Source organism: Symsagittifera roscoffensis, chromosome 4 (genome assembly GCF_963678635.1).
Source record: "Symsagittifera roscoffensis chromosome 4, txSymRosc1.1, whole genome shotgun sequence".
NCBI classification, from domain to species: Eukaryota; Metazoa; Xenacoelomorpha; order Acoela; family Convolutidae; genus Symsagittifera; species Symsagittifera roscoffensis.
In genome coordinates, this window is record NC_087065.1 from 55,494,336 (window position 1) to 55,522,298 (window position 27,963).

The window sequence follows — 27,963 nt, forward strand, 5'->3', positions numbered from 1 at the left end:
AAAGGGATCTTGTTAAGTATCCCCCCCCCCTTTGGACCTTACTATTTGCCCCCTATGCATGTAATATTTTTGACAACCATTTCTGTATAAAATATGCATTTCAAAAATGTCAACAATCAAGTGGGTTTTCATTTTCGCGCGTTCGTATTTGTATGACTCACTATTTTGTATAACACCCACGTAAAAAAATTTTAAATATATATATATTTTCTGAAAATTGTTTTAAGCTATTGAAAATGTGGCCGCCAATGCTGGTTTACTCAAAATGGAAATAGGGGAGGGGGGAATATAGTTAACAAGAGCCGTAAAAAGCAAATGTTTGCGTGTGACTAATTTTTGATTTCTCAGAAATCTTAAAATTGTCGTTTCTATTCTTAACTGAGTACTGTCGGTGAATTTTACTTCATATATTTTTACGTTTTCTTTACATCAGTTAGTTTTCGAGTTCTGCTGTCGCACTGATGCGAAAGCCAAACTAACAAGTTGAGCAAAACTTACAGTCTTAATTGCCCTAACAGTGGACAACGGATGTACATCGGAATAATACATTATTGTTTGCGGGGAGAATAATACATTATTGTTTGCGGCGAATACATTATTGTTTGCGGGGAGAATCAATCAAATTCAGTTTTATTGTTTGCTAGACTAGACGTACAGTGCTGATAACCGGACAAAACGCGTTAAACTTGACATTTAAAACCCGTTTTTCTTAAATTGGGTTGAGTTTAGGTTAAAACTTATGAAGACAAAACTTGCTTAAAATTTTAGCAGAATTAAAATGGTGTAATTTGTTTTGCTAAATTCGGGCCCAAAATTTTACCCCAGAAATGGATCATTTTGGCGTTTCTTAGTAGATCAAAAATTACGTGAAAAATATCCAGTCGATCACAGACATAATTATATCAAAGTGAGCCACTTACGTCGCCCAACAAACTTTAAGAAGGGTATATTCTCCAAAACATTGTAAAAACTAACTTATTTTTGTTTGATAGACAAAAAAGGTCGTTTTTTACTATATAAAATACCAACTTTTTCTTACAAACAATTTTTATACGGTTTGCAAATTTTTTTGAAGAATTTACCCTTCTTAAAGTTTGTTGGGCTACGTAAGTGGCTCACTTTGATATAATTATGTCTGTGATCGACTGGGTATTTTTGGCGTAATTTTTGATTAACTAAGAAAAACCAAAATGACTCATTTTTGGGGTAAAATTTTGGGCCCGAATTTTGCAAAACAAATTACACCATATTAATTCTGCTAAAATTTTAAGCAAGTTTTGTCTTCATAAGTTTTCACCTAAAATCAACCCAATTTGAGAAAAACGCGTTTAAAATTTCAAGTTTAACGCGTTTTGTCCGGTTATTTTAAATCAGCACTGTATAGTTAATTTAACACAGTTTATTAACTACCAACAAAAATCTCCTAGCGGACAACACTTTTGATAAAGAGCAGGTATGTTTAATGGTTTATTTGATGAGATGAGAATATCGTCTCGCTTTGCAACCGACTGAAAAAGGAGTACGGGTGGAGGGACGGGGTCGGCCAAAGTTATGGTCCAATTGTCAATTTCCTTTAACTTTTGAGCCCTTTGGTACTAGACATGGAAAGATGTGAGAGAAAAAGCCTTCACACAAAAAGCCCAAAAAATAGAGTGAATGATTTAATTTTTGGCACGCTGTGTGTCTGTCCATAAGTCGATCCGGATCAAGTTAACATCCCCCCTACCCCCCCCCCCCCCCTCCCAAATAGACCAAGTTAAGATCCTCCACCCCAGCGCTTAATATAAATAAATTTGCTAAGCACTGCATGTAAAATGCTCGATTCTCATTGGATGAATTCCCAACTAAGAACCAAGTTAACATCCTCCGGGTCTAGGACAACAAGCCGACGAGACTTCAAGCCGAAGGGACTTCAGGCCGAAAATTAAATTTTACAAGAACCTCAAATCATTTTTTTTTTTCAACTGTTAAACGTTGCTAAACGAGAGTAGTTTTGGAAACAAGTCGAAATTCCAAACACACTATCGATCAACGAAGTTTCAAAATATCGAAAATCTTCTACACGGTAGATAGGTTTTCTTTTCTTCAAAACGCGGTCTTGCTTAAGCAGGAAAGCTTCTGACAGCCTTTTTCATCCACTGAAATCCAAATCTTATAATGAGCTGGGTAATTTTTTGAAATCCAACCGTTTCAAAAAACCGTCAACAACCAAAAAAAGACTTATCTGAGGGCCATAACTTTTGTGTAGAAAATTTTTTATGTGTTGTATTGAGTAATTTAGTTCATTTCCGAAGCTGTCAATCAAATGTTCACTCTTGGTGCTAGACTAATTGATTAGCAGGTGTTTGTCCTTGGAACAGTCTGTCACCCTTGGATACTGTTTCTAACCACTCTCTATGCTAACTTTGTAAGATTAAGTTGACTGTATTTTATCTCGGAATTAACAATTGCTCGACGATCGTTTTACCTTCTCGACATGGCGCAGCCAACAGGATTAGGTGGGGGAAAGAAACCACTGGGCATCACGGGATTTTGGCCAGCAAAATGCACGGAACCGCCAATGATGTGGGAATTCTGGATTAACAGATTCCAATGGGGAATGGTCGCCAAGCACTCACTAAACCCAATGAACTTTTACTTCGCCGCGACACTCACAGCCGCACAAATTACTGACTTGCCCGCGGAAGTAGACGGAAAAAATCGGCGGAATCAGAAATGGTGTTGATTTCGAACCTGTATTTGTGTTTGGGGGAAAAGGGGCAGGATGAACTGCACAAAAGACGACCACACCTGGACCTCCAGACGATTTGTTACCCACGGATGATAGACGCGCTGGAAACGGAATTCAAGAAAGAAAGGAATGAAACATATGAAACATACCAACTCCTTTCTCGTAAGCAATTTATTAATGAAAGTCTTGAGCAATTCCACTCCGTACTCAGCGGATTGGCAGCGCGGTGCGATTTTGGAACATTAGAGGACCGAATACTAAGAGACGTATTCATTGTTAATATGAATAATCGGGATGCACAAAAGGAACTATGCAGGTCGACGAAAACACCTGAGGAAGTGTACCGGATAGCTCTCTCGTACGAGAGGGGTAGCAAGTATGCATCCTCATATGTTGCCACGGGACCAGTGGGGGCCCCTGGATCATCATCAGGAGGCGGAGGAATCCAAATAAAATCGGAACCAGTTGGAATAATCCGGGGAGGTTACCGGAACAATCGTTCAAGGGGCCGGGGCTCTTACAAAGGGCGAGGATCGTATCGAGGAAGAAATCTCCCCAATAACAACAAATGTTATAACTGCGATCAACAAAATTTCACTAGGGAACACTTGGACAGATGCCCAGCAAAAGGGGTTACATGCAGTTTTTGCCACAAAATTGGCCATTTCGAACGAACCTGCAGGGGAAAACGTGGAAACCAGCGAGGACAGGGAGCCGTAGGAACGATACGGGAGAATGTCGACGATCATCACCTAGAAAATTCTGCGGACAAAGAAGCATCACAACGTGCAAGTTCCATTGGATGGGTCAATAAGAATCGAGTGGTGCACTCGTGGGACTCAAGCAGTTCCGACGGGGATTATATGGTCATGGCCATAAAGCGGAAAGGAGTAACAGAATTGAAAGTTGCTGGGGCACAATTGCCGATCAAAGTCAATGGAAAACCCACTCGAGTGTGGATCGATAGCGGATCCCCAATTTCAATTTTTACCATCGGGGAATTACGGAAAACTTTGGGAACATCAGGAGTAAAACTGGACAATCTTACGGAGGAGGACAATGCTTTTCGGGATTATGGAAACAATCCCCTACAGATGATTGGAACAATGGCATTAACAATACAATCAAACGGTTGGAAGATCCATGCAAGGATAAAAGTGATCGGGGGGAACCGACCATCAATAATTGGAAGGGATCTGATGCCCCAACTAGGACTCCAATTGGTGCAACAAACACCAGGGGACCAAATCATGTCCATTGAAGAAGGCAGTCACGACGCACTGGAACCGGAGGGGGAGTTGGATTCATGGCAAACATACTTCAGTAAGCAGTTTTCAAATCTTTTTAGCAGGGTAGGGAAAATAAGAAACTACAAAGTACAAGCCGAATTTTTTGAAAACCTCACCCCAGTACAACAGAAGGGGCGTCGAGTCCCGATTTCGTTGCAAGAAAAAGTGGATGCCGAAATTGACAAATTATTGAAACAGGGTCATATCGAAAAATTATCTGAATGCTCGGACAAATATTTTGTGTCCCCAATAGTAATAACAGTAAAAAAGGATGGATCCGTAAAACTGGCACTAGAGTCGAGAGAACTAAATAAACAAGTGCATAAGAATAAATACCAAATGCCGAATATCGAGGAACTAATGGACACGGTTGGGCAAACGATTAGCGAAAAAAAACAGGGAGACATATATTTCACAACAATGGATTTAACATACGCTTATGGCCAACTGCCACTAAATGCTGAGACGAGCATACAGTGCAATTTTTCTCTCATTGGAGGCCGCTCGACGGGTACATACCGGTTCAAAACATGATTCTATGGCCTCACTACAATGCCCGCGGAATTCCAACGCGCAATGGATTGTATACTCGCCGAATACCCGCAAGCGCATGCGTTCATCGATGATATTTTGGTCGTAACCAAGGGAACGGCAATAGACCACATAGCAACGGTAGAGAAAATTTTAAAGAAACTGGATCGTGAAAATATGTCCCTAAAATTGACAAAATGTAAATTCGCCCAACGAGAATGCGAATGGCTAGGACATAAAATAACTCCGACTGGAATTACTCCATTGGTTAGAAAAACAGAACCGATAGAGGCGCTAACGCCGCCACGGACCTTGTCACAATTAAAATCGTTTATGGGGTCGATCCATAGTTTGCACAAGTATCTGCCGGCATTGGCCGAATCATCGGCACCGCTGCGGCCCCTATTAAGCAAAAATAATGAATACATTTGGACACCTGAATGCCAGAACGCGTTCGAAAACCTGAAGAAACAAGTTTCAAACATTGTTGAATTACGGCACTTTGATATCCACAAGGACATTCGCATAGTGTGCGATGCAAGCCATAACGGGCTCGGCGCAGTGTTGGAACAGTTAGGACCAGAAGGATGGCGCCCAATTTCGTTCGCGTCGCGATATCTTAACGAAGCGGAAAAGAAATACTCAACAAACGAATTGGAAATGTTGGCAGTTGTGTGGGGGGCTGAATACTTTAGAAATTACATACTGGGCCGAAGTTTTTTGATCGTTACCGATCATAAAGCCCTGATATCCGCTTTGAACGGTAATAACAAGAAAAATAAAACGATGTTTAGTCGTTTAACGCGCTGGTTAGATTCCCTTTGATTTTCAAATTGAGCATAAACCGGGGGCTAAAATTGGTTTGGCGGACTATCTATCACGTCATCCAAGTAGAGAAGCAACGCCAATTAGTACGCATGATAATATGTTTACGGTGGCAAAGATCAACCTAATTCGCACTGCGCTTGGCTTTAATACATTCAAGGGACCTAATACATCCAAGGGACCTAATACATCCAAGGGACCAATTTGTACAGCGAATAAGAAGCATTCTATAAATAGACTGGAAGTTTCGTCACAAAACGATTCGGTAGAGGGCGGAAAAACATGTAAGCGGAAATCAACCAATCAGATTCAAACACGTGGTTTAAGTCGACGGCTACGCGAAATACGCACTGGATTAGTTGGGGCTATTATTCAATCAGAACACAGTTGTTCAAAATTATCTGAATCCAATTTTCAAAATCAATTTTTCTTTACATCCAGCCCTCAAATTTTTAAATCACATATTAATATGGACCGCAGCATGCGCAAATGGCAGAAATTTCTTAAACAACATCCAAGCCTAAATAGTAGTAGCGACGAAATCGAAGAATTGCCCCCAAATGTATCACTAGAAGCCATTACCAAAGAGACAAGATCAATACGCACAAATACAACTCTCTCGTTACCCTCGGAATTCAAAAGAGAAACAGTACCACCAGTGGACCCAAACCTTGTATGTATGTCAATTATCCCGCGAAATTGTAAGATCGTTAACAAAACTACTTCATTACCTGACCTGTTTAACTTAAAATTCATAGAATCAAATTATGTATCGGACCCCCAACTGAGCGCTATTCGCGATCTTATTGTTACACAAGATCCTGAAATTCATGAAAAAGTTACTCAAATGAGCCGTTATCATGCTCAATTCGTCAATGATTTCTCAGTGAAGGAAAATGTAGTTTGGATGGATGATAAATTAGCAATTCCAATTAACCTCCAGTCAGCAATTAATAACCGAATCCACGCGTACCATCACGGGAATTCAAATATGTTCGATGCCGCAAAGGATGTCTGGTATCCCTACATCTACCGTTCAATAGCTTCCATTGCCGAAGGGTGCCCTGAATGTACTGCAGCTGATAAGAACTTAAAGACGTTAATAAATAAAAATCAACTGGGATCTGTACCGGAACCAAAAGAACCAAATGAATCTGTCCAATTAGATTTTTGGGGCCCCATCAATTACTTAAATGAATCCTCAAAATATGTACTAGTGGCGGTCGACCGGTTCTCTCGTTGGCCATCGGCAATGGTCTGTGGAAATAATCGATCAGACAAAATATTGAAATTCTTGAAGAGTTATATATCAAACCACGGGGTGCCACGGAAAATCCACATTGATCAGGGAACTAGTTTCATGTCGAACGCGGTCAAAGCTTTTTGTAATGGGGAAGGCATTGAAATCATTAAATCACCAGTAAACGACCATCGGGCAACCGGGTGCGTCGAGCGTACCATTGGAAGTCTTAAGAATTCTATCCTTACCTTCGCTCACGAAAAAAATCCTGAACCCTTGGAGAAAATGGTCGAACGGGCCCTTGGTGCTCTCAGATTCTCAAAAAACTCAACACTTAAAATTTCGCCTCTTGAAGTTCATCATGGTAGAGAAGCAAACACAGTTTTACGGAATCTTACTAAAAAACCATCGCTGCAAAATCTGGATTGGTCACGGGTTATAAAAACAAAAAATGCTTGTTTAGATACCACTGATCCTAATGTGCAAGACATGCCCCATACAGCCGACACAAACTGGAGTGTAAGATCAGATCTCGCCTACGATATTAAAAACAGGACCCATGCACGACGCCTTACTGTAGACCAATCCGAAAATCAAGACGACGAACCGTCGATACGTAGAAGTGCGAATCCCACAGGACAACCGGGACCATCCGGATCGTTGTTTCAGCGCACTGGAAACAAAAACCTAAAAAGGTATAGACAAATTCATTCTAAAATTAGATCTGAGAGTACACATACACTAACGTTAGATAATGGGGTTCTGCTTAGGAAATCGGGAGTGGCCACGAAGCCCATACCAAAGAAATCCAAAACTGCAGCCAAATCCGTGGTACCGGTACCATTGAGAGAAGTGAAAAAACGAGCAACTCAAACAACATTACCACCGCCGACTCCGCGCGAAGTAAAGGAACGATTGACCAAGCGAATTGCGGAAAAGAAACGGGAGAGGACCGGGCGCCGATTCGAAGAAACCGACTCTGAATCAGAGGATAGCGAGGACCTACCGATTATCTCGGTAAAACGTACCAAACAGCAAGTAACTACCACCCCTGAGGCACGTATAGAACGTTCAGCAACAGCACTACCAGAGGCCGAAGTTGAAACTGACCAGGACACCATTCCGGCACAAGGCGGCGAGTTGGATCATCAAAATCCAGGGGAGCAAGGAACGACAAATCCAGGGGACCCGACAAAACCGATCACCATCAGCAAGAAAAAGGGAGCCTCGTCCAAGAAAGCAAGGCTGGTCTCATACAGCAGCCAGGAAGAGAGCCAGGACGAGACATCATCCACGACGTCTAGAAAAAGCGGGCGAAAAAGAACGGCGGTCACCAAAATGGGGGGCGTAATGATTGACTTCATCAATCAAAACAAGGAAGGAAACAATTGATCGTTAAAACTTAGAAACTTCGTTAAACTGTTCTAACCCAGGGAGAGGGTGAGTCATTAGTGGCTTAAAACTCAATCGCTATCACTGACCAGTGATCCTTTAGTTGTTAAAAAAAGTCGTCATTATTAAATTCTGAATTGTATCCTGAATTGTAACATGAAGCTAGTAATTCTTTTCAACCATCTATGATCAATCAACGATCTATTTTCAACCATCTATATCAGTCATTAAAGTCAACCAGCGAAATCATTTCTACTTAACTAAAGTTTTCATTATCGAAGGAGAAGTGTTGTATTGAGTAATTTAGTTCATTTCCGAAGCTGTCAATCAAATGTTCACTCTTGGTGCTAGACTAATTGATTAGCAGGTGTTTGTCCTTGGAACAGTCTGTCACCCTTGGATACTGTTTCTAACCACTCTCTATGCTAACTTTGTTAGATTAAGTTGACTGTATTTTATCTCGGAATTAACAATTGCTCGACGATCGTTTTACCTTCTCGACATATGTAAACTCCGAGTTTTTTTTGTAAAAAAATTTGGCCTTAACCGCTGCTGCTGGGGAGCTTTAAATAATCCAATTTCTCTGATTGAAATCAAATTTTTTATTTGAGAGACTAGTTTTCGGGAGAAGAAAAAGTTTCAAAACACGGTCAAAAATCGAAATGTTTATTTTTCAGAGGACACTGAAAATTTGGTGTAAGAAAAATTTTAATTTAGCCGCTTTCTCACTGGAGCTTCTCACAACAAAGTTTATCAATTGAACCTAGGAACTCAGATTTGAGAGAGAATAATTCTTGAGAATTTAAAACGTTAAAAATTTTTTCAAAAGCGATCCAAAAATTAACAAATTGGCTTTTCTGGGGTCGATTATTCTGGAAAAAAAAAATGAGCATAGCCCTTCGTGCCGAGGATATTGCCGCTGCCCGTGCTTTTGGTTAAATCTTAAACCTGAAAGTTTAGTTGGCAGTTTCCTAGGAAAAGAATTTTACAGAAAACGGGGTCGAAATGTTCTCCCGCACTTTTTTTTGCAGTTCGCAGGCTGTACAAAGTGGGATTTTTACCTCTCATCCTCTATTTTAAGGCCAACAGTGAATAATTAAGATATTGATTTCATTCTACTTTTACAAAGAATCTCCCTAAAGCTGACCCTCAGCACGGTTTTTGTCCACTACACTCCACCGCTACAACTCTCGAATTTTTTTATCAGCAACAATTAAAATTCAAAAACAACAACCTGAAAAAACTGCTGACTACCATAGATCTATTCAAAGCATTCAACGTGGTCTGCCATGGCAGAATACTGAATCTCATTCTAGGCACCACTGGCCAGCCAGATAGTTTAACTAAATGGCTCGCAAATTTTTATTTAAAAAATTGAAAATAATTGTCTGAACATAGTACATGGATTTTTACAAGTAGATTGCTCAAATTTTCCTCTATAAAAGGCTCTGTAAGTCATTTTATATTGCATAATAAAGAAATTAACTCCTAAGGATATAATGTGACAAACACTAATGCCAGTCTCTGAGCACCCCAAACTTTTGGTGTTTTTTTAACCTTCACTAAGCTTTGCCGAACACTGCAAACGCACAACAAGCAAAGCCATGCGCAGGATAATTTTCCTGAAGGCACTGTTTGGTTTAAACTGGAGTCAGTCAAAGAAGTTTTTAATTATTTAAGTTACAAAATTTTAATCAGAAGAATCTTGGACGACGCTTGTCAGCTTGGTCTCACGCTGTGAGTGATAAGTATATAAAAAAGCAACTAATGCTAAATGAAGCTCTGTGAATAGTGACTGGGCTTAGAAAGATGAGCGCCCTTGATCACCTTGCATACAGAGTGCGAACTACGTAAGGTCAAAATTCACCACAAGCTCCACGCCTCACAATTCGTCCTCAGGACTTACTTGCCAGTAATTCCCCTCCATTTTTACTATACTCACACTCGACCGTGCCGCCAGTAACGCGTGAACTTCTTAAACTCTTAAAAAGAGGAATTTGAGCAAGTTTTATTAGAAGCAAATGAGTTTGACACTTTTCTAATTTTAACCATCTAAAAAAATCGAAAACAGCAATTTTAAAACACATTTAAAGAGTATACAGATAAATCGAGTGCAGAAAGCCTTAGACAAAGTCCCGCGCCCAAATTTCTCCACTTAAGACCCCCAGAAGTTTCAAAAACTGAACGGACCCTCTCACATTTGAGTAGGCGCACCCTGGTCTAAATAAGAGCAGGATACAGCTCCTACCGAAACATTTATAAGAAAAAAATTGACCCAATTAGAATTGTCCCTCCTAACTGTCTCTTCCGTCTTGCTCCCCACACTGCATTACACTTATTTAACTGCCCATAAAACAGAGCAATTCTGACACCATTAGACTTTTGGTTTCGGCCGACGGGCTAATAACAACAACGAGACGCAAAAAAATGTGAAATTATTATGGAGTTAACCTAAAGATACCATTTCCAATTTGACTTTCTAATCATTTACGAGAAAAAAATTCAGTACGCGATTGCAAACCTTTGCTTATTGCAAGCTAAAAACCAAACACCATGATTTTCAATAATACTTTTGCGTCTGTTCGAATCAAAAAACCCAATTTTTGGAAAGACACTGCTTGAAAAGCGTCAAGGTGAAAAAAATAGAATTTGAAAATTACAACGGAAAATCTGCCGACCGAATTTACGAAAATCTCAAATTGGAAAAAATAACATTTTTTTATTCCACGTAATGAAAAAAAAAGTACTACACGATGAACTAAGAAATTGTTTTGTTTTTGGATTTTCAAGTGTCAGCAGAATTGAAAACGAAAAGTTTTGATTAGTCTAGTTCCCCATTTACAAGTCAGTTGCTCTCGCCAGTGAAGTAAGCATAATCACTGATGAATTTTGCAGAAAAACATTTGCACATTCAGAGCAAAGTATGCGAAACTGGATCCATTCGTACAATTATTATATCAGAAACACCGTTTGTACTTATCCTAACAGAATCATGGTTCAAAAATTGATGTTCCGACTATTGCAAATGTGGAGGAATTTTTTGTCTCACGGTGTATTTTCGTTTTGTATCGTTTTCTTTTAAAGTTTTTTCATCCAAATCAGGTGCTGCATATATTCATCGGATTAGATAGCGTGAGATATCATTTTAAAACTCTTTCAGTCGTATTTCTAGCAATTTCTAAAAAAAATTTTGGAACGTTTTTCCGGTGTTCGAAGTTTCGTAGGTTTTTTAATGATTGTGCATGGAACATTATGTGCTATTTGCTCAGCAACCGGCTATCAATGTTGCAATTTGGATTTTTTTTCTCAAATATTTTCTTTTAAATCAGTTAAAAGGGTCGACGTTTCAGTGAATGTTGTTGTTGTACATCAGTCAAAAGAGTAGAATGTTGGTCAAATATTGTAAGCCTGTTCAACTTAAACTCAAAAACTGCTTAAACTTCGAATTAAATTACAAAAAGTATGTCATAATCATTGATGAGTTTTTAGTACAATGCATTCACTCGTTAAAACCAAACTGACTGCAAAACTATGTCCATTCGTAGATTTGTTCCAATAAGAACACCACTTGTGCTACTATAATTTTTTAAAAAAGATTAATGTTCTAACCAAAAATAGCGAAAAAGTATCGAAAGCTTCATTCGGCGCTTCCTTGTCATTCAATTTTCTTTTAATCAAAAAGTTTGTTTTGCAAAAATCATTAAACTCTAAAAAATAGTTTGATGTTCTTTTTTCGTAAACGGCCGGGTTGACCTCCATACACCGAAAATGCTGATCATACAATTCCATACAACAAAAATCATTATCATACAAATCCATACATCAAGTAAATGGAGAAAATGCTTGTCATACAATTTTCATACATTTTCGAAAAACAATAGAAATAAAATTAAACCATTTCTGCGGCTTTTTGAGAACAGTTAAACAGACTGGTGACAAAAAAAAACTGATTTAAAATATTTTTTTTAAAAAAAATGCTTTCCATACAATTTCCACATATGAAAAATTGCCCCAAATTTTTTTTTCAACCTCAAATCGAATTTTGTACGCAAGCAAACATTTTCCGATTTTTTTTTGCATGCAAAATTTAATACGTAGTCCTGGATACGATAATACTGGCTCTTTTTTCTTTTCATTTAAAATTTTTTTTCAAAAACGCTGAAAATTCCTATTTCTTTTGTATGGCGTGTTTATGTATGCCTTGATCAATGTCTGATATTTTGAAAATTCAAAAATTTAAAATAATCGTCACTGAAAAATTTTGCCAAAAATTAAAAGTTTGTTACTTCTGTTATATCATTTGTGAAAGACATCAGGAAGACAATTCAGGTCGTTTTTTATGCATAGTAACTGTAAGACCGTCCAACCTTTGGTGCTTTGAGTAACCAAGGTCTTTGTCACTTGTGTTCGGTTGCAAACACAACCCAAAATTTTTCAGAAAATAATTTTATGAACGAAAAACAACTTTTTGGTTTATGGAGAAAATACCTATCATACAATTTCCATTTATAGGAAAATGCTTATCATTGAGTTTTCATACAATTTTCTGTACGTATGGAATTGTATGAAAAGAAATTTCCCATTTATGAGAATTGTTGATAAGCATTTTTGGTCAACCCGGGCGATTATGCTTAGGTTACTAGCGTTCTACTACATCAGGTAGTTTGCTCATCGCATCACGCACAAACTTGTCCCTTTTTCTTGTGTTTCTTCAATGAATTTTGCCAAAATTTTCTGTGCTAGTTGCTCAAAAGACGGCTATCCTTGTTCCAATTTGTGTTTATTTTTCATAACAATCATTTTAATTTAGTTAACAGGAGCGAAATATCAGTGAAGGTTGTTATTGCAGCCCAGACAACTGAGAGCAACTTTGAAAAATGTATACAGCCTGTGCAATTTAAAGTCTGTCTGCTCCACGTTCAAAGCATAAATTCAAACTAGAATAGCCGGCTACTGTGCAAGTGGCACAGAATGTTCCGACCATAGTCTTGAAAAATTTACCAAAATATTGTCGTTTTTTTTTGCGGCGTGGTGCGAGGAAAGGAGCTGAACAAAAAACTGGAGATTAGGTATATTCGACAGTCATAGTAGAATAAACAAATTGAAAAACAAGTTTTTCAGAAAAGTTACTTGAAAAATTAAAAAAATAATAATTTTTTCCCTAATTTTTTCCAAAAAGGCGCTATTTTATTCATTCAAAGTAAACTAACATTACTAAAGTTTAACTAAGTTTTTACATTTTAACTTAAGTTATTCTAAGCAGTTAAAATAATACTGCTCGCTTGCTTTATTCGCTCGAAATCAGACGAGAAATCAAAATCTTCAAACCGGTTTTTCTCAACACTGGTAAATTTTTTTGAATTGTTTTCAATGTGGTTCAATTTGCGATTTTAGGGGCTTTATTATGATATGTCATCCAAACCCAGTCCGATGATTATTTGCGGTACTTGATTTTATGTGGAAAACAAAAAGAAAAAAAATAAAACTCACATGAATACAAAATTCCTCCCCATTTTCAATAGTCGGAAAAAAAGAGTACATGGTTATTATTTTGTACGTAAAATATAAACTGTCTGAAAATAAGTTTGACTGAGTTTTTTGAATAATGCTGCGTTTTCAGCTTTCTTACAACGGGAAAATCTTTTCTTGTTTTTTTTTGTTTTGTTCTAAATAATGACGTTTGGGAACATTTCAGAAAAATTAGGCCTCCTTTCAATTAAAACTTTAGGTCTTCAAATCAATATTTCGGGAAGTCGAGTAGAGCTGTATAACTGCAACTGGTAATGTATATTTCGAGAAAAAGGTAAACAGCATCAGATGAAGGTTTTTCGTAAAAGAAATATTTCAACAGTATATAGTTTCCGAAAAATCATCTTTTAGTTAATGAGATGAACTTATAAAAAATAATTTAAATAATTGCCCAGAAAGTGGAAAAATTTACTCATTACATGTTTTTAGGTTTTAGTAGTTTTTGTTTGGGTAGATTATTCTCTCTTCGTTCTAAAATGTCATTTCTTCCACTTTGTAAACAACTTGTATTTTTGAATTTTAAGCTTGTCAACTCATTTTGTAAAGCCAAAAAGCATGCAATTTTTACACAAAACTTCATATATATAAATCAAGTTTTAGAGTTGTTCTTGAGTAAAGTTGATTTTTGAAAAGATTTAGAGTATTTAAATGAGAAATCAAATAATAAGTTGATTGTTATGATCAACTTATTAACTGATTTCTTCTTTGAAAACTTTTAAACATTTTCAAAAAACAACTTTACTTTAGAACAACTATGAATCATTTAAAAAAAAAACTTTAATTCTTTTTATTCTTCAACCAAAGAGTTTTTGGGACAGTCTTGTTTGCTTTTTGCTTCGACTACTCTCGTAGGTTGTAAAGGAGCTAGGGATTACAGGTTGCTTTTTAATTTTGACTACTACAAGGAAAGCTGGAATGGAGTCAAGTGGGGTCAAATTTTCCGTCTGGTATCATAGTAAAGTCCTATAAGTCGTGATTTGGTTTCCTAATAAAATTTTTCAAAACGTCGACATGTTAAGAAAAATTGATCGGAATATTTTTGTAATCAGTTTTGAGGTAATTTTTTTCAAGGAGGTATGTAAATATCTAAAAATCATGATCGTTTTAACTTACCCTTTTAGAGTACTGCTATACAACCATCAAGTGATACAGCTGTTATGACATAGTAATTAAGTACCCGCCAAAAGCGGTGTAGCGTTTGACCGACCATCGTTTTCTTCGTTAGCGTTTTTTCGAACGATCAGACCTTGTTAACTCAATTTATCTTTTAACTCCGTTTTTGATTAACATTAACTATTCGGATAGCATGGCGGAATTCGAAGAATAAGATATCGCTCGCCGAAGTGCTGCAATGCATAGCTCGAGGGAGACGCTTCAGGGAGAAGAAGAGGGGGCACAGAAGAGGTCAAACTGTTTTTCCATATCAAGAAAACGGATGGAAAACTTTGCGAAAATTAAACCAGCTTAGAGGAAGTTTGTCTCTTCACTTAAAGGATGTGTTTGTAACTTTTCCAGCTTTAAGAGACCAAAACTTTTATGAGACTAACGCCAATCACGCTGTTATTGAAGCTTCTGTAAGCGCCTCCGGAGCACAAAAAAATCAATGAATGAAAACAAAGGAAAAAAATTTAAAAATTTCATTTTTAAAATATTTTTTTTTGTGGAACAAGTTGTCGGAACTTTTTGTGCTAATTAAGAAGCAACTAGCTGTTCTTTTCATATAGCCTATCAGATTGAGATTCTAGATAAAAATGCATTTCTTATTCGCAAAAAGTTTTCGTTTATGCTCTAAGCAGTTTAATGTTTCTCAGCACAAACTATACAAGTTAAGCACCAAAATCAGCACTTTTGATGGAATTTAATCATTTTTGCAACAAAAAAAAGAAATTACCATTTTTCACTTCGTTTCCACTAAAGTTTTCGATTTTGTATTTGCTTTTTTGAGGCATATTTTTTGTATTTGCATATATGTGTGTGCGCGTGTGTTTGTATCTATAATTGATTAAAAGAAAATCAAAAAGAACAAAATGTTTTTTTTTCCGGAAAATCGAAAAATAATCTTATATATATTTTTGTTCTTTTTGATTTTCTTTTAATCAATTATTTTGGTCAGGTCATTCTGTGCTACTTGCACAGCTACCGGCTCTCTTTGTTTCATTTATATCTGGACTCAATGTTTGAATTTTAATTTGCAATTTAATTTACAAGATCTATCAGATATAGGTTTTATCTAACTCCATTTTGTTGTATACGCTAATTACAAGCAAAAAAAATATGGAGCTTTTGTTGGATATACAATAATATATATGCTGATAAAATCTGGAGCAAAAAAACTCTATTTCGAATTTCATCCATAGTTTGTAATAAAAAGTTTTGAATTGTTGCGCGAGCTTTCCTTTGTATTTTTCAAAAACATCGTTGAGCAAAACTTTCTGATATAGAACGTTTATAATGAGACAGGTTGTAAGAAATGAACAATTGCCATCGTTTTTTGCAAATTGCTGTTACTTTGTCATTCAAAAAGTTTTTAAAGTTTGCCTCAAAAAAGCAAATACAAAATCAAAAACTTTAGTGGAAACGAAGTGAAAAATGGTAATTTCTTTTTTTTTGTTGCAAAAATGATTAAATTCCATCAAAAGTGCTGATTTTGGTGCTTAACTTTTATAGTTTGTGCTGAGAAACATTAAACTGCTTAGAGCATAAACGAAAACTTTTTGCGAATAAGAAATGCATTTTTATTTAGAATCTCAATCTGATAGGCTAAATGACAAGAACAGCTAGTGGCTTCTTAATTAGCACAAAAAGTTCCGACAACTTGTTCCACAAAAAAAATTATTTTAAAAATAAAATTTTTAAATTTTTTTCCTTTGTTTTGATTCATTGATTTTTTTGTGCTCCGGAGGCGCTTTCAGAAGCTTCAATAACAGTGTGATTGGCGTTAGTCTCATAAAAGTTTTTGTCTCTTAAAGCTGGAAAAGTTACAAACACATCCTTTAAGTCAAGAGACAAACTTCCTCTAAGCTGGTTTAATTTTCGCAAAGTTTTCCATCCGTTTTCTTGATATTGAAAAACAGTTTGACCTCTTCTGTCCCCCCTCTTCTTCACTCTGAAGCGTCTCCCTCGAGCTATACATTGCAGCACTTCGGCGAGCGATATCTTATTCTTCGAATTCCGCCATGCTATCCGAATAGTTAACGTTAATCTAAAACGGAGTTAAAAGATAAATTGAAATAACAAGGTCTGATCGTTCGAAAAAACGCTAACGAAGAAAACGATGGTCTGTCAAACGCTACATCGCTTTTGGCGGTTACTTAATTACTATGTCATAACAGCTGTATCACTTGATGGTTTTATAGCAGTACTGTAAAAGGGTAAGTTAAAACGATCATGATTTTTAGATATTTACATTCCTTTAAAAATTACCTCAATACTGATTACCTAAATAATTCATTTTCATTGGTGGGTAAGAACAAAAAAAAGTTTCGTGAATGTTATAAGTCAAAAGAAATAGGTTCAGGACCAAAGATGGTGATAGAAGGAACTAAATTAACTTCATAACTAGCGCCTACAAGAAACATTGTTGAATTGTAACACGCAAAACCTGTAACAAGCAACATTGTTAATGATAAAAGGACCAGTAAGTAGGACGGGTTTTCGACTGAATGTCAAAATTAATCAGCATCGATTGTGCGTAATGGTACACCAAGATTCATTAAAAAACAAGTTGTTATAACTACATGCAGGTAAAAGCACTTATAACTTCAAGATATCTGGGTTGTTTTAATAGAACAAAATTTAGCAGAAAGTTTTGGTTTTAAAGGTTTTCGGTTGAGAAATTTTCTGATTCACGGGATACTTCGCGAGTTGAATTATCTTAGCGTTTTGGTTTGACCATACCCTCAACTCGTTTCTGACCGTTGGTCGGCCCAAAACATCTATAGTATCGGCAATTGAATTGAGGTGAATCCACTGTTCCATAGGGGACAAATTCACTTCAGAATGTTGGGATGGAGCGTCGTTAGGGCTTCAAGAAACCGTAGCTACGTATGCGCTAAATGTTGTTCTCCTAGGAGAGCCTTGACGAGTAGCAGGGTCGCTCAGTGAATCTGATTCTGAAGGAGATGTAAGGTCTACTATACCGGGCCTCTGCAGCATTTCGGCGAGTGATATCTAGAGGTCTTGTATGCGGTTGTTCTTGATTTAGTTTTCCGGCCCTTGATTGCATGAAACTTTACTATCTGTCCTTTACTTCTCAGGCTCACTGGTCTTCTAGGCGTGGAGATTTTGTCTGTCTTTAAAGCTAAATCATATTTACATAAGATTTTTCCTTTTGTAAGAGTTAGCGTATAGTTAGATTTTCTAACAATCTCGTCCGTAAGTTTTGTAGAATGGTTCGTTTTTATTTCGGTCGTGAACTTTATGGAATATTAAGGTCGTTCCCGGTATTGTTTTTGGAGTTTTTGTAAGTCCTTCCGCTGCTCGTTTTTGAGATTTTACCAAGACTCTAATTGGCAATGCCGCACTCGTAGGTACATATTCAGTTGCATTTGAAAACTCGTCCGATGAGTTTCCATTTGGAAGGATTTCCTTTTTCAGCTTTCCATTTGGAAGGATATCCTTTTTCAATAAATTTTTTCAGCTCTCTTGGCATTGAATAGCTTCTGGTCGTTTGCCTTCCATCCATTGGTCTGATTTTTTTCGATAACTTCCTATCACATTTATGATGCTACCGAACCCTTGGTATGCTCCCTTAGTAGATTGGTCCGCTGACTCTATCGTCAGGAAGCGATCTCTGATTTTAGGTTTGTGTAAAAGGTACTTTTTTATAAATGATATTAGGCTACCTGAGCCAAACTGAATTTCAGTCTCAAATGGGTTATTGTCTCCAAAGGATATCTTTGGTGTTTTCTTTATTTCTTGGCCTGCCTGAGAGAATACTTTTCTTTTATCATGTTGTTGTTGTTGTTATTTGCTCTATGTTAGTCGAAGATTTCGGGAAGTCTTTCGACCACTTTGTCGGGGTTAGTCCAGAGGTCTTCTACGGTACAGTTTATGACGTTCTTGGGGCAGTTGAATAAATGGAAAGTGTTTTCGATGTGTATGTTGCATTTATGGCAGAGATTTTGATGTTCGTTTGGATGAAGTCTATATCTGGTTTCTGAGAGCTTCCAGCTGAAGCCAGATCTGAGCTGGCTGAGGACTCGGCGTTGGCTTCGAGTGAGTTCTTCTTTTCTTTTGGACTGATTTTGTAAGAGGTCTGCCGAGAACTCTGTTGTGAGCGGTTCTAGCGGTTGCGTTACGTACGATGTCGGTATGCAAGGCTTTCAGTGTGTATTTGAAGTGTTCTTTCAGGTTTCTTTCTAAAGTTTCTTCGACGCTGGCCTGAAGCGTCTGCTTCATCTGTCTGTCGCTATTGCTCGGTCGATGTTGCCAGATCCGGTGATACGGATGTTAAGGGTCGTAGCAGAGAGCATAGTAATGACTGTTGAGCAGATGATGGTGGTTGTTGACTGTGAGGAGCTTGCATTCCTTGTGCAGATGTTGGACAATGGAAAGACGGAGGGAGTCTGTAGCTGTGCGGAGAGCAGTGTTCTGAACTACCTGTAGCTTATTCCGATTTGTTAAGGGTGGTATCATTTTTGACATTCGTGTTTCTGTTCGAGAAATATGGAGCTGGGTTTTTTACATACTGCTGGTGAATTTGGTTTCATTTTTCATGGACGAGTACGTAAGCTGGCACATTTTCAGATGTTAACTATTCGATACAAAAAATGTGTGTAATATGTTTCTCATGAGTTTAATAAGAAATCCCTCGCCATTTCGGCATCTAATTCTCCCAATCTACAATTATTTGCCAGTTCCGTCGGGATTTTAAGGAACTTTTATAAACTTTCGTTATCTTTTTTGACGTCTACTAGAAAGTTTGAAACGCTCGTATGTAAGATTTGTTCCCGTTGCGAAAGTTTTTTGAAGCAGCTGCCAAGATTCCGCAAAGTTTATATTAAGGATTTTTTTCCTGGGTTTTTGTGAGCAAATCATTTTTGACCCTCTTTGCCCAATGCTAGGTAAAACTGGGATTTGAGTTTTTGTCGATGTCTCCGATTTGTAGTCTATTCAATTTAATAATTAGTTCTTGTCTGTGTTATTTTACTTCTTCCGTATAGTTATTTAACAGCTGTATTTCTCACCTCTCTATTTTGACGCTGTCTAGCATCTTTATTCTCAACAGGCTGTTCAGGAATAGGGCGTGTATTGGTTCGCGTTTTGGTGGGCTAATGATATCGTCCATGTCTACGGCATCTTTTGCTATAATTGAAAGCTTTTCTGCCCATTTTTCTCAATTGTGGGGTATTTCGTTTGTTGAATGGTTCCAGACTAAGTCCAATCTTCGTAGACTCGAATCGGTTGACTGCGCAATGTAAAAAAAATCCCTTGACAGGTCCTAGTTAGACAATTAGGGAACGATGGATACAGTAGAGGTGTGTGTTAAAAAGATACTAACTACGCTATTATAATTGTAAAAATTATACTAAAACGGAGTTAAGAGATAAGTTAAATTAACAAGGTCTAAACAATGCTAACAAAATGAGCAATGGTCGTCCAAAAGCTGCATTGCTTTTGGCGGGTACTTAATTACTACGTCATAGCAGCTGTATCATTTAATGGTTGTATAGAAGTACTGTAAAATGGTAAGTTAATGCCATCGTGATTTATAGATACTTCACACTGAACAACAAAAGCCTTTGTGTGAAAAGTGGTCGGGTCTTGACAAGGATAGTTGAGTCTGGTAAGAAATAACTTTGATTTAACCCTGTCTAGGAACGATCAATGGGGGACTCGAGTGACTCCATGGATTCAGACGACAGTAGTCCGAAAACAATGGTACTCGGATGCGGTGATTTCCATTCTAATTTCGTTATGGTACCCGAAATGGAAAACATTCCGCCAATTCTTCCGACACAGAATTGGTTGCTAGAGATGAAGAAGGTTTTGGAAGACAACAAAACTGCGCCGGATGCCATAGAGTGGATTCTGACTAACTTCTACACTTGGGATCATTTGAATCAGCTACAATCGTGTGAGGATCTGACTCCGAAGCAAATTCGAATCTTGACGACATTACTTGAGGAACCGTTTGCATTGTACTCGGCTGACAAGAAGTCGCTTTTGACTCTTCTGCAATCCGATAAGTTGCTTCTGAATCAGACTTTGCTATCAACAATTTTAAAACCTTTCGTCAATGGAAACGAAGTCTTTCAAGACTTTTTGTGTTCTGAACGCTTAATGACAGTTGCTGGAGCGGTGAACGCCCAAAAGATACGAAAATTGCTCGCGACATCAATAACTTCGAACACGTCCGAGCACCAATTAGGAGCCCAAAATCTGGAACCGATGCAAAAAGTTGAACAAATTCTAAAAAGCTTAGAGTTAACCGAAGTTGCGCGTAATGAAATTCTTGACAAACTCGCCTTGTTCGATAACCTGAAAACTTGTCTTGAAAATTGTGATGAAATAACAAAAAAGCAACAAAACATCTTGACTGATAAACTTGAAGTTGTTTTCAGTGAGCTGAAAAACTCCTCTGGTGATTTGAAAATTGATCCTGAAGTTGTGGTAGAGTCCGTAACTCAAGGTCTGCAGCTTTCTTTAGAAGCAACCGCTTGGATCCTCAAATGGCTTTCCGGAGTTGAAATAGTGCGCCCGAACGTGAGCGACATAGAAAACTGCGAAGACTTGACTAAGCGTCAGTCGGCAATTCTGAAGAAACGACTCAGTCAGTTTTTTGAAGAAGGTCAAAATATAGACAAAAAACAAGAACTCATTGACCCGCGACAAAAATTCATCGAGGAACTGTCCAAGATTTTGATCGCTAATGACATCAACGGCTCTGTTCAAAAGTGGTTGCTGGAAATGGCGCCGAATTTTGAGAGTCTCGACTCTTTGAATGAGTGCGAAGATTTGACCAAAAAACAGGTTCGAACGTTGATCACTGTTCTGCAGGAACCTTTCGAGACGTACAAGCGCAGTACCAAACAAACTGAAACTTCTTGTGCCAATTTTTTGGAAGAAACAGAGAAGAAAGCTTGTGAAATAGTGGATTCCCGAGAAACTAAGATGAGCCGTGAAGTTGCCGGAAGTTCTGATGAACCGGACGTTGAAATCATGGAAATTGATGGCTCTGACCCTGAATTGTCTCTCACGCCATTGATTTTGTTTCATACGGAAATGCAAGAAAATTTTTCAATTGAGAAGTTTTCTCTCTGCGAAGAAGGAGTGAAATACATTTGCCACTTGGTCCCAGAAAGCGAGACGGATGAGACTCCAGTTTTATATACGTCAATTTCAGGAACCCCTGTCATTAATTTTGCAACCTTGGATCATTTAAATTTCGAATGTGTGGGTCTTTTCGGTCCCTTCAAAGCCGTCCTCCGAAATCTGTTAGATTATATTCCTGGGTCGAAATTGCAAGATTTAGAAAACAGTTTTCAGCTTCAGAAATCAGGTCTCTATTTGCTGGAAATCTCAAATAACAGGAAAAAATTTCTTCTTTTCTATTCTGAGAAGGATGCCGATTTCGCTTCTGTGAAGAAGGACTCTCGCGCAGTCCATTTTCTGCGTTATATGAGTCAACTCACGAATAATGTTGTCATGTGTTTGGACGAAAATTACCAGGACAGATTGGCAAACAAAGGCGAAAAAATTGTAGTGAAAAGTGATCGTCGATCCAAGTATAATCTGAAAAAGCACGAACTGCAACAGGAAAGTTTCACTCTTAAAAACTTGGGTTTTCTATCTAACAGCGCATTTAGTCTTTCCCGTTTTTTCTCTTCTGAAAATGGGTTGATAGCTGCAAAGTTTGAAAAAGTTGCGGCTAAAGAAAAAGTAAAACCAACCAAAAAGACCGGAGATGTAAACGAGGTTGCGAAATTTTTGGATTCCATGTTGCTTAAAGATGCTTCAAAGGTATGCGATGAGTTCAAAAATGAGTACCTTAAAAAATTCTCTTCCAAGGAATTCAAAGAGGTGGAATCCGAAGTAAGTTCCGAAGTTGAAACTATTCGTTTAGAATCAGAGTCGAAAGCCAAAGAAAACGTACTGATATCGGCTGCTATTTACTTCGTCAATGATTGTGGGCTCAAGGTGTCATTCAAAGTGGTTGAAAAGTACTTCAAATCAAATCCAATTGAAAGCGGAGATTTGTGGAAGAACCGAATTGTTTTCAATTTATCTTCAATAAATGGACCAATTTCCATAGGCGATGAAATTACATTGAAGAAACAAATAGAGGAATCAAAACATAAAGGCAAAATGGCTCTAGATAAGTTTCTTCTTTGGAAAGCCTTGGGCGACAGCGCCGAGGGTTTACCAGAGGGTTTACTGGCCAAAGGATTTACAGACGCAACGTGGAAAGACCTAAAAGAGTGTGCCAAGGAACGATTTGGGAGCTACGTGCCGTACAGGACGCAATCAAAAATCGAGAGTGAAATGGAAAACGCGGAAAAAAAGCTGAACTACTCTGAAGCATCCGAACTTCTTAAAACGTGCATAGATACTTTTCTGGATCACATCTGCAGTCTTGTCAAACCATACAGTGACAAATCTAAGTTCGTCCTGTACTGTCGGAAGCATGTGTCAGATGAATTTGATAAAATCAAAAAACAAAAGCTGGACAGCCGCGTTCAACAGCTGTTCGACGAGGTTTATTTGAAGAAGAAGGAAAAACTGCTGAATGATGTTCAGACGCCCGCTTTGATTCAAGAAATACGAATTTCAAAGAGTTATTCGATTGTCACCAAGTATGATTGTTTGTATGAGAAGACAACGCTGGATCCAGCAAAAACCAAGATTGAAATACACCGACTTGCTGCCAGTCGCGACGAGCATCAACGTCTTTCAATCACCGAGGGCACTTTGAACGTCCGCGAGTTGGAATTCCTGAAAGCGGCCGATGTTGAAATTCCCGATTCTGAGGAACTCCTTAAAGCTTTCCCACTTGAACACAACCATTTGTTGTTGGTTTGCAATTTTGAAAAGGTATCCAAAACTGTAGTTTACAACCTGTCGAACGTCGGCAAACCAATTCTGGATATGGCTTTCGGCAAAAACGTGTCATCAGCGTCCTTTGACTGCAAAGCGAGGGTCTTGGCAGTTCAATCTGATTCAGATCCGGGGATTGTTCAGCTGTTTAAGTTCGGAGAAGACTTCAGATCTCGGCAAAGTCTGAAACCTGTTGATCTGAACAGAATGTTCGGCATTGAAAAAACGGTGGAAATGTGTCTACAACCAAACAGCAAGTTTTTCTGGTTTGTGAGTGACGGAAGGCTTCGCAAGATGGATTACAAAAACGGAGCAATGATCAAAGCGGCCAAGTTGGAAGATACAGGAGATGAAATTACTCTAAGGAGCAGTGCGGATGGCTCCTGCATTCTTGCAATTTGCAACGATGATGAAATCTGGCCTGTAATGACGGAAACAGGAAACAAACTAGATAAAGTCGAAGGAGTGTCCAAAGATACCGCTGTTTTCTCGTTATGCAACCAGGTTCTTGCTGTCAAGCATATGTCATCCTCTATTTGTATCCAGCAAATTGTTGTCACTGGAGCTCAGCATGAAACCAAGCTGAGCAAATCGATGTCTGAACGCCCCAAAACTGAAAACTCTGCGGGTGACTTGGTGATAAACGAAGAACATTGGATCAACTACATCTACTGGCTGTACACCAAATTTCCATCTGACGATCTTTTGGCAACAAAACAAGCCGTGACTAATTTCTGGATAACTATACCTAACTCTGGCCTTGACACCAGAAGTAAAATTTTACACGAGGTAAACAGTATTTTGGGAAAAATTCAGAAAACAAGAAAACCAACAAACTATTTGTCGGTTCAAGATGATCACATTGAGGATTCAGTATCGAAAATCAAAACCATGGAACTCACTGGGACGCCCATGGGGTCTTTCTTGAAGCGTCTGATCACTTTTGTTCCTATTCAAATTGCTCGATGTCAGTCAAATGAGTTCTCCATCCTAGAAAATGGACAGACAGTTTCATTGGATTCTGTGAATGTTGCCTTTGATCTGATGGAAAAAATCAATCTCGGGTTCTATGAGAGCATCTTCAACGCTTGGAATGGAAACATCAAAGTCATATCGTCTATGGGCAAACAAACAACTGGAAAGAGCTACACGCTGAATCATTTGACTGGATCTTCGTTCAACATCGCAGGAACCAGGTGTACCGACGGGTGCTGGATGACAGTGAAGGAGCATGAAGACTGCCTCTATGTCATCCTAGACTTCGAAGGACTCGGTAGCTTTGAAAGGACAGAACAAGACGACATGTTGTTATCACTGTTCAACAGTGCCATTTCGACTACTACTATTTTCAAAACCGAAAAAAGACTCGATAGAGACGTGGACAAAATGTTCAACAAGATCAACATGGGGAGTGATCAACTAAAAGGAAACGACAAAGTGTTCAAAGGAAAGTTCATCATTGTGATCAACGATGTCGCCGAGCAAGACGTCAAGGACACTCCGAAAGAGTTTGAGGAAAAAATCAGCAACATTGTCAGCAGAAGCGAAAACAACTTCATCAAGAAGCTGTACAACAGTGATTTCGAGATAATGGCCTTCCCTGCTTTTGAAAGCCGCGATTATTATGAGAGTACCGCCAACCTCCTCTCTATAGTCCAAGAAGAAATTGAACCGGTGTTCACATCGGGCCCTGAGTTTCTTGGAACTGTTAAACTTCTAATGGCTAAGCTGGCAATTAATGACTTTTCCCCCTTGGATAGACAGCAAATAGACGAAAGAGTTCGATTCATCCGGTCAATTCTTCCCTTCGCAATTCATTTTGGACAGATTTCCGGCGACAACCCTAAGAAAAAAGAACTGGATTTGAGAAGTTTCGACGACTCGACCTTCAGAATTTCTCTTCAGAAAGAAATCGTGCTGAATTCAATGGGAACAGTAACATTGAATGATTTTGAGACCATATTCAAAGAAAACCAACTTGACGACTCTGTGATGCAGTTCTTAGCGATATTAGAACCCAATGCAGAGAACTTTCATGATTGGCGAGAAGGTCTGCAAAGTTTTGTCTCTGAGGCTATTCAATTCCGGTTTGAGCGGGTCAAGCAATGGCTGGAAGCCAATCTTCAAAAATGGAAGTTGAGTGAAAATGCAGAATACGATGACATCATAAACGTAGTAATGGAGAATCTGGAAAATCAAAAAGCCTGTTTTGAACAGACGTACAAGTTTTGCGATGAAAAGTGCTCTGAATGTTTCTTGAAATGCACTCAAATAGTCAATCACAAAGGTGATCACAAGTGTTCAACTAGTCACCGCTGCACGGCACAATGTGAGTATTGTGAAAATGACGGGAACAAATGCAAAGTTCCATTCGGACACGAAGGTAAACATGTCTGCAGAGAGATCAATCATGTGTGTAGCGAGCCGTGCAAGTTCAATGAAGTAAACAGCTGTGAGGGCGAGTGTCAAAAAATGACTGGACACAAGGACGACCACGAGTGCTCGGAAAAAAGACATCCTTGTAAGGAGACATGCACCTTAGACGGGTGTGAAGGACGTTGCATCATTGACTGTGATATAGAGCACTCAGTTCACAAGTGCACTAAAGAGCAGTGCATCAGCAAGTGTTGCGTGACCACTTGTACAAATAAGTGTGCAGCCCTGGATCATTTCCATGGAACAAGTTTAACTGGGAAATTTAAGGAAGAGCAATGCATAGCCGACGAATTTGCTTTTCTTCTTGAGGATAAACAGACAAGATTTGACTGTGAAGATCATTTCTGCGGGAAAGAGCATCAATGTGATAAGGATTGCGAGCATGATGGCTTTTGCCATGTTTGGACTGAAAAACAGCTCAAAGATGAGACATTCGAGGGTAAAAGAGACACTTTCACATACAGTGTCAAATTTGCAGAGATGGGAGAAAAGCTGTTGTGCCGCCAGAAACTGAAACCATTTACCAAAATGCATGAGGGAGGTCACTCCTGCTCGACTGAAGTGCATTTTTGCATGACCACTTGTCCAACGTGTGAAAATATTTGTAACAAAGCTGTCAATCACGAAAGTGACGGTGACGTATTGCATCATGCTAGGCATGGAAATATGCGCAAGTGTTTCTTTGTCGCCAATGAAGACGACATTCAAGTGGGAACCCACAAGTATAAAGTCGGGGAGCCAGCGGTGGCCGAGATGTGTCACATTTTCTGCAACTCACTAGGAAGAGGACATATTCACATTGTGGAGTGCGATAGCGAGGACCCGACTGCCTGCGTGTACAGTGCAAAAGACGACCGAAGAAGACACGAGTCTACGAGATACCAACCGAACCCAGAAATCCCCAAAGATGAGATCACTCACGAGGCATATTGGGCGTCTATAGGGTTCCAGGATCCATGTCAGGAGATTGATTCAGAAACTTTCGAGAAGTGCCCTGCCTACTGCGCTGCCGAAGTCCACGAAAAAGAAGATGAGCACTCCTTTTGCGAAATGTCCATTTGGCATAATCCTGTGAAGTCTTTGGCAGAAGTTTGCCGGACGTCGGGATTCCTCACGAAGGATGGTCATGTGTTCCCATGTAGCCATCCATCAGGAATTTATCATTTTGTGTTATGCCTCGACGATTCTGGATCCATGTCCGGTACTCCATGGAAAGAACTTGTTACAGCGGTGAACGCATTCGTTGCTCAAAGAAAGGCGTCATCCTCTTCAGACATGATAACGATTGCGATTCATAATCACACTACCAGAATTACAGCCGAATATCAGCCGATAACAAGCTTTGCTTCAAATTGGTTGACATTTAATAGTGGCGGTAATGACTTCAGCCAGGCTCTGAGAATCTCGGATGGAATCATTGGGCGCCATCTGGACAAGAACATCAAACCCGTACTGGTGTTCATGTCAGACGGGGTCTGGCACAACGGTGAAGTTGAGATGGAGGCGCTTGCGATGAAGTACAGAGTTGCAAATGGTCTTGAGGTGTACACAGTTGGCTTCGGTCGAGTCAGCTTCGAAAAAATGAGGGAATTGGCGAGACTGGGCAAAGGACAGTATCTGGAAGCTGTAAATGGCATGGAGCTCAAGACGGCTTTCGTGGAAATTTCTGCCAAGCATCCTGCTACAATTGGTGTGGCCTTCTAGATGAACGCATATCTTGAGTTAATTGTTTAGTGGTGAGACAAAATGTTAAAACAATGCATAAACAATTGATAGCTATGTTATTCTATCAGAAAGTGCGCTCATGATTTATTATTTTATAGGAAAAAGTGCTACCTGAAAAGTTACTCTGTACCTAGCCAGCCAAATTTCTCTTAAGATTAATAATTAGTCCATAATTTCAAAGCCGCCTCTCTATAACTGTTTTCGCCTATGTTTGCTAATGCTTTTAA

At 38.6% G+C, this 27,963-nt stretch overlaps 1 protein-coding gene across 3 annotated transcripts; it reads left to right on the forward strand.

The window, feature by feature from the left end:
* The first annotated feature begins 287 nt into the window (after positions 1 to 287).
* LOC134843784 (uncharacterized) lies at positions 288 to 27,896 on the forward strand. Of its 3 annotated transcripts, none has more exons than XM_063860064.1 (3): positions 288 to 656; positions 1,385 to 1,453; positions 20,357 to 27,896. In XM_063860064.1, the coding sequence occupies exon 3, from the start codon at positions 20,366 to 20,368 to the stop codon at positions 27,713 to 27,715; it is 7,350 nt and encodes a 2,449-aa protein (XP_063716134.1). In that variant the 5' UTR covers positions 288 to 656; positions 1,385 to 1,453; positions 20,357 to 20,365; the 3' UTR covers positions 27,716 to 27,896. The 3 variants fall into 3 exon arrangements, with proteins under 3 accessions (XP_063716134.1, XP_063716131.1, XP_063716133.1); XM_063860061.1 differs by having other exon boundaries at positions 288 to 651; positions 1,375 to 1,453; XM_063860063.1 differs by having other exon boundaries at positions 288 to 651.
* Positions 27,897 to 27,963: the final 67 nt, after the last annotated feature.

Excerpts from the sequence above, each read along its gene's own strand:
- LOC134843784 (XM_063860064.1), top strand. The coding sequence starts at position 20,366 with ATGGGGGACTCGAGTGACTCCATGGATTCAGACGACAGTAGTCCGAAA.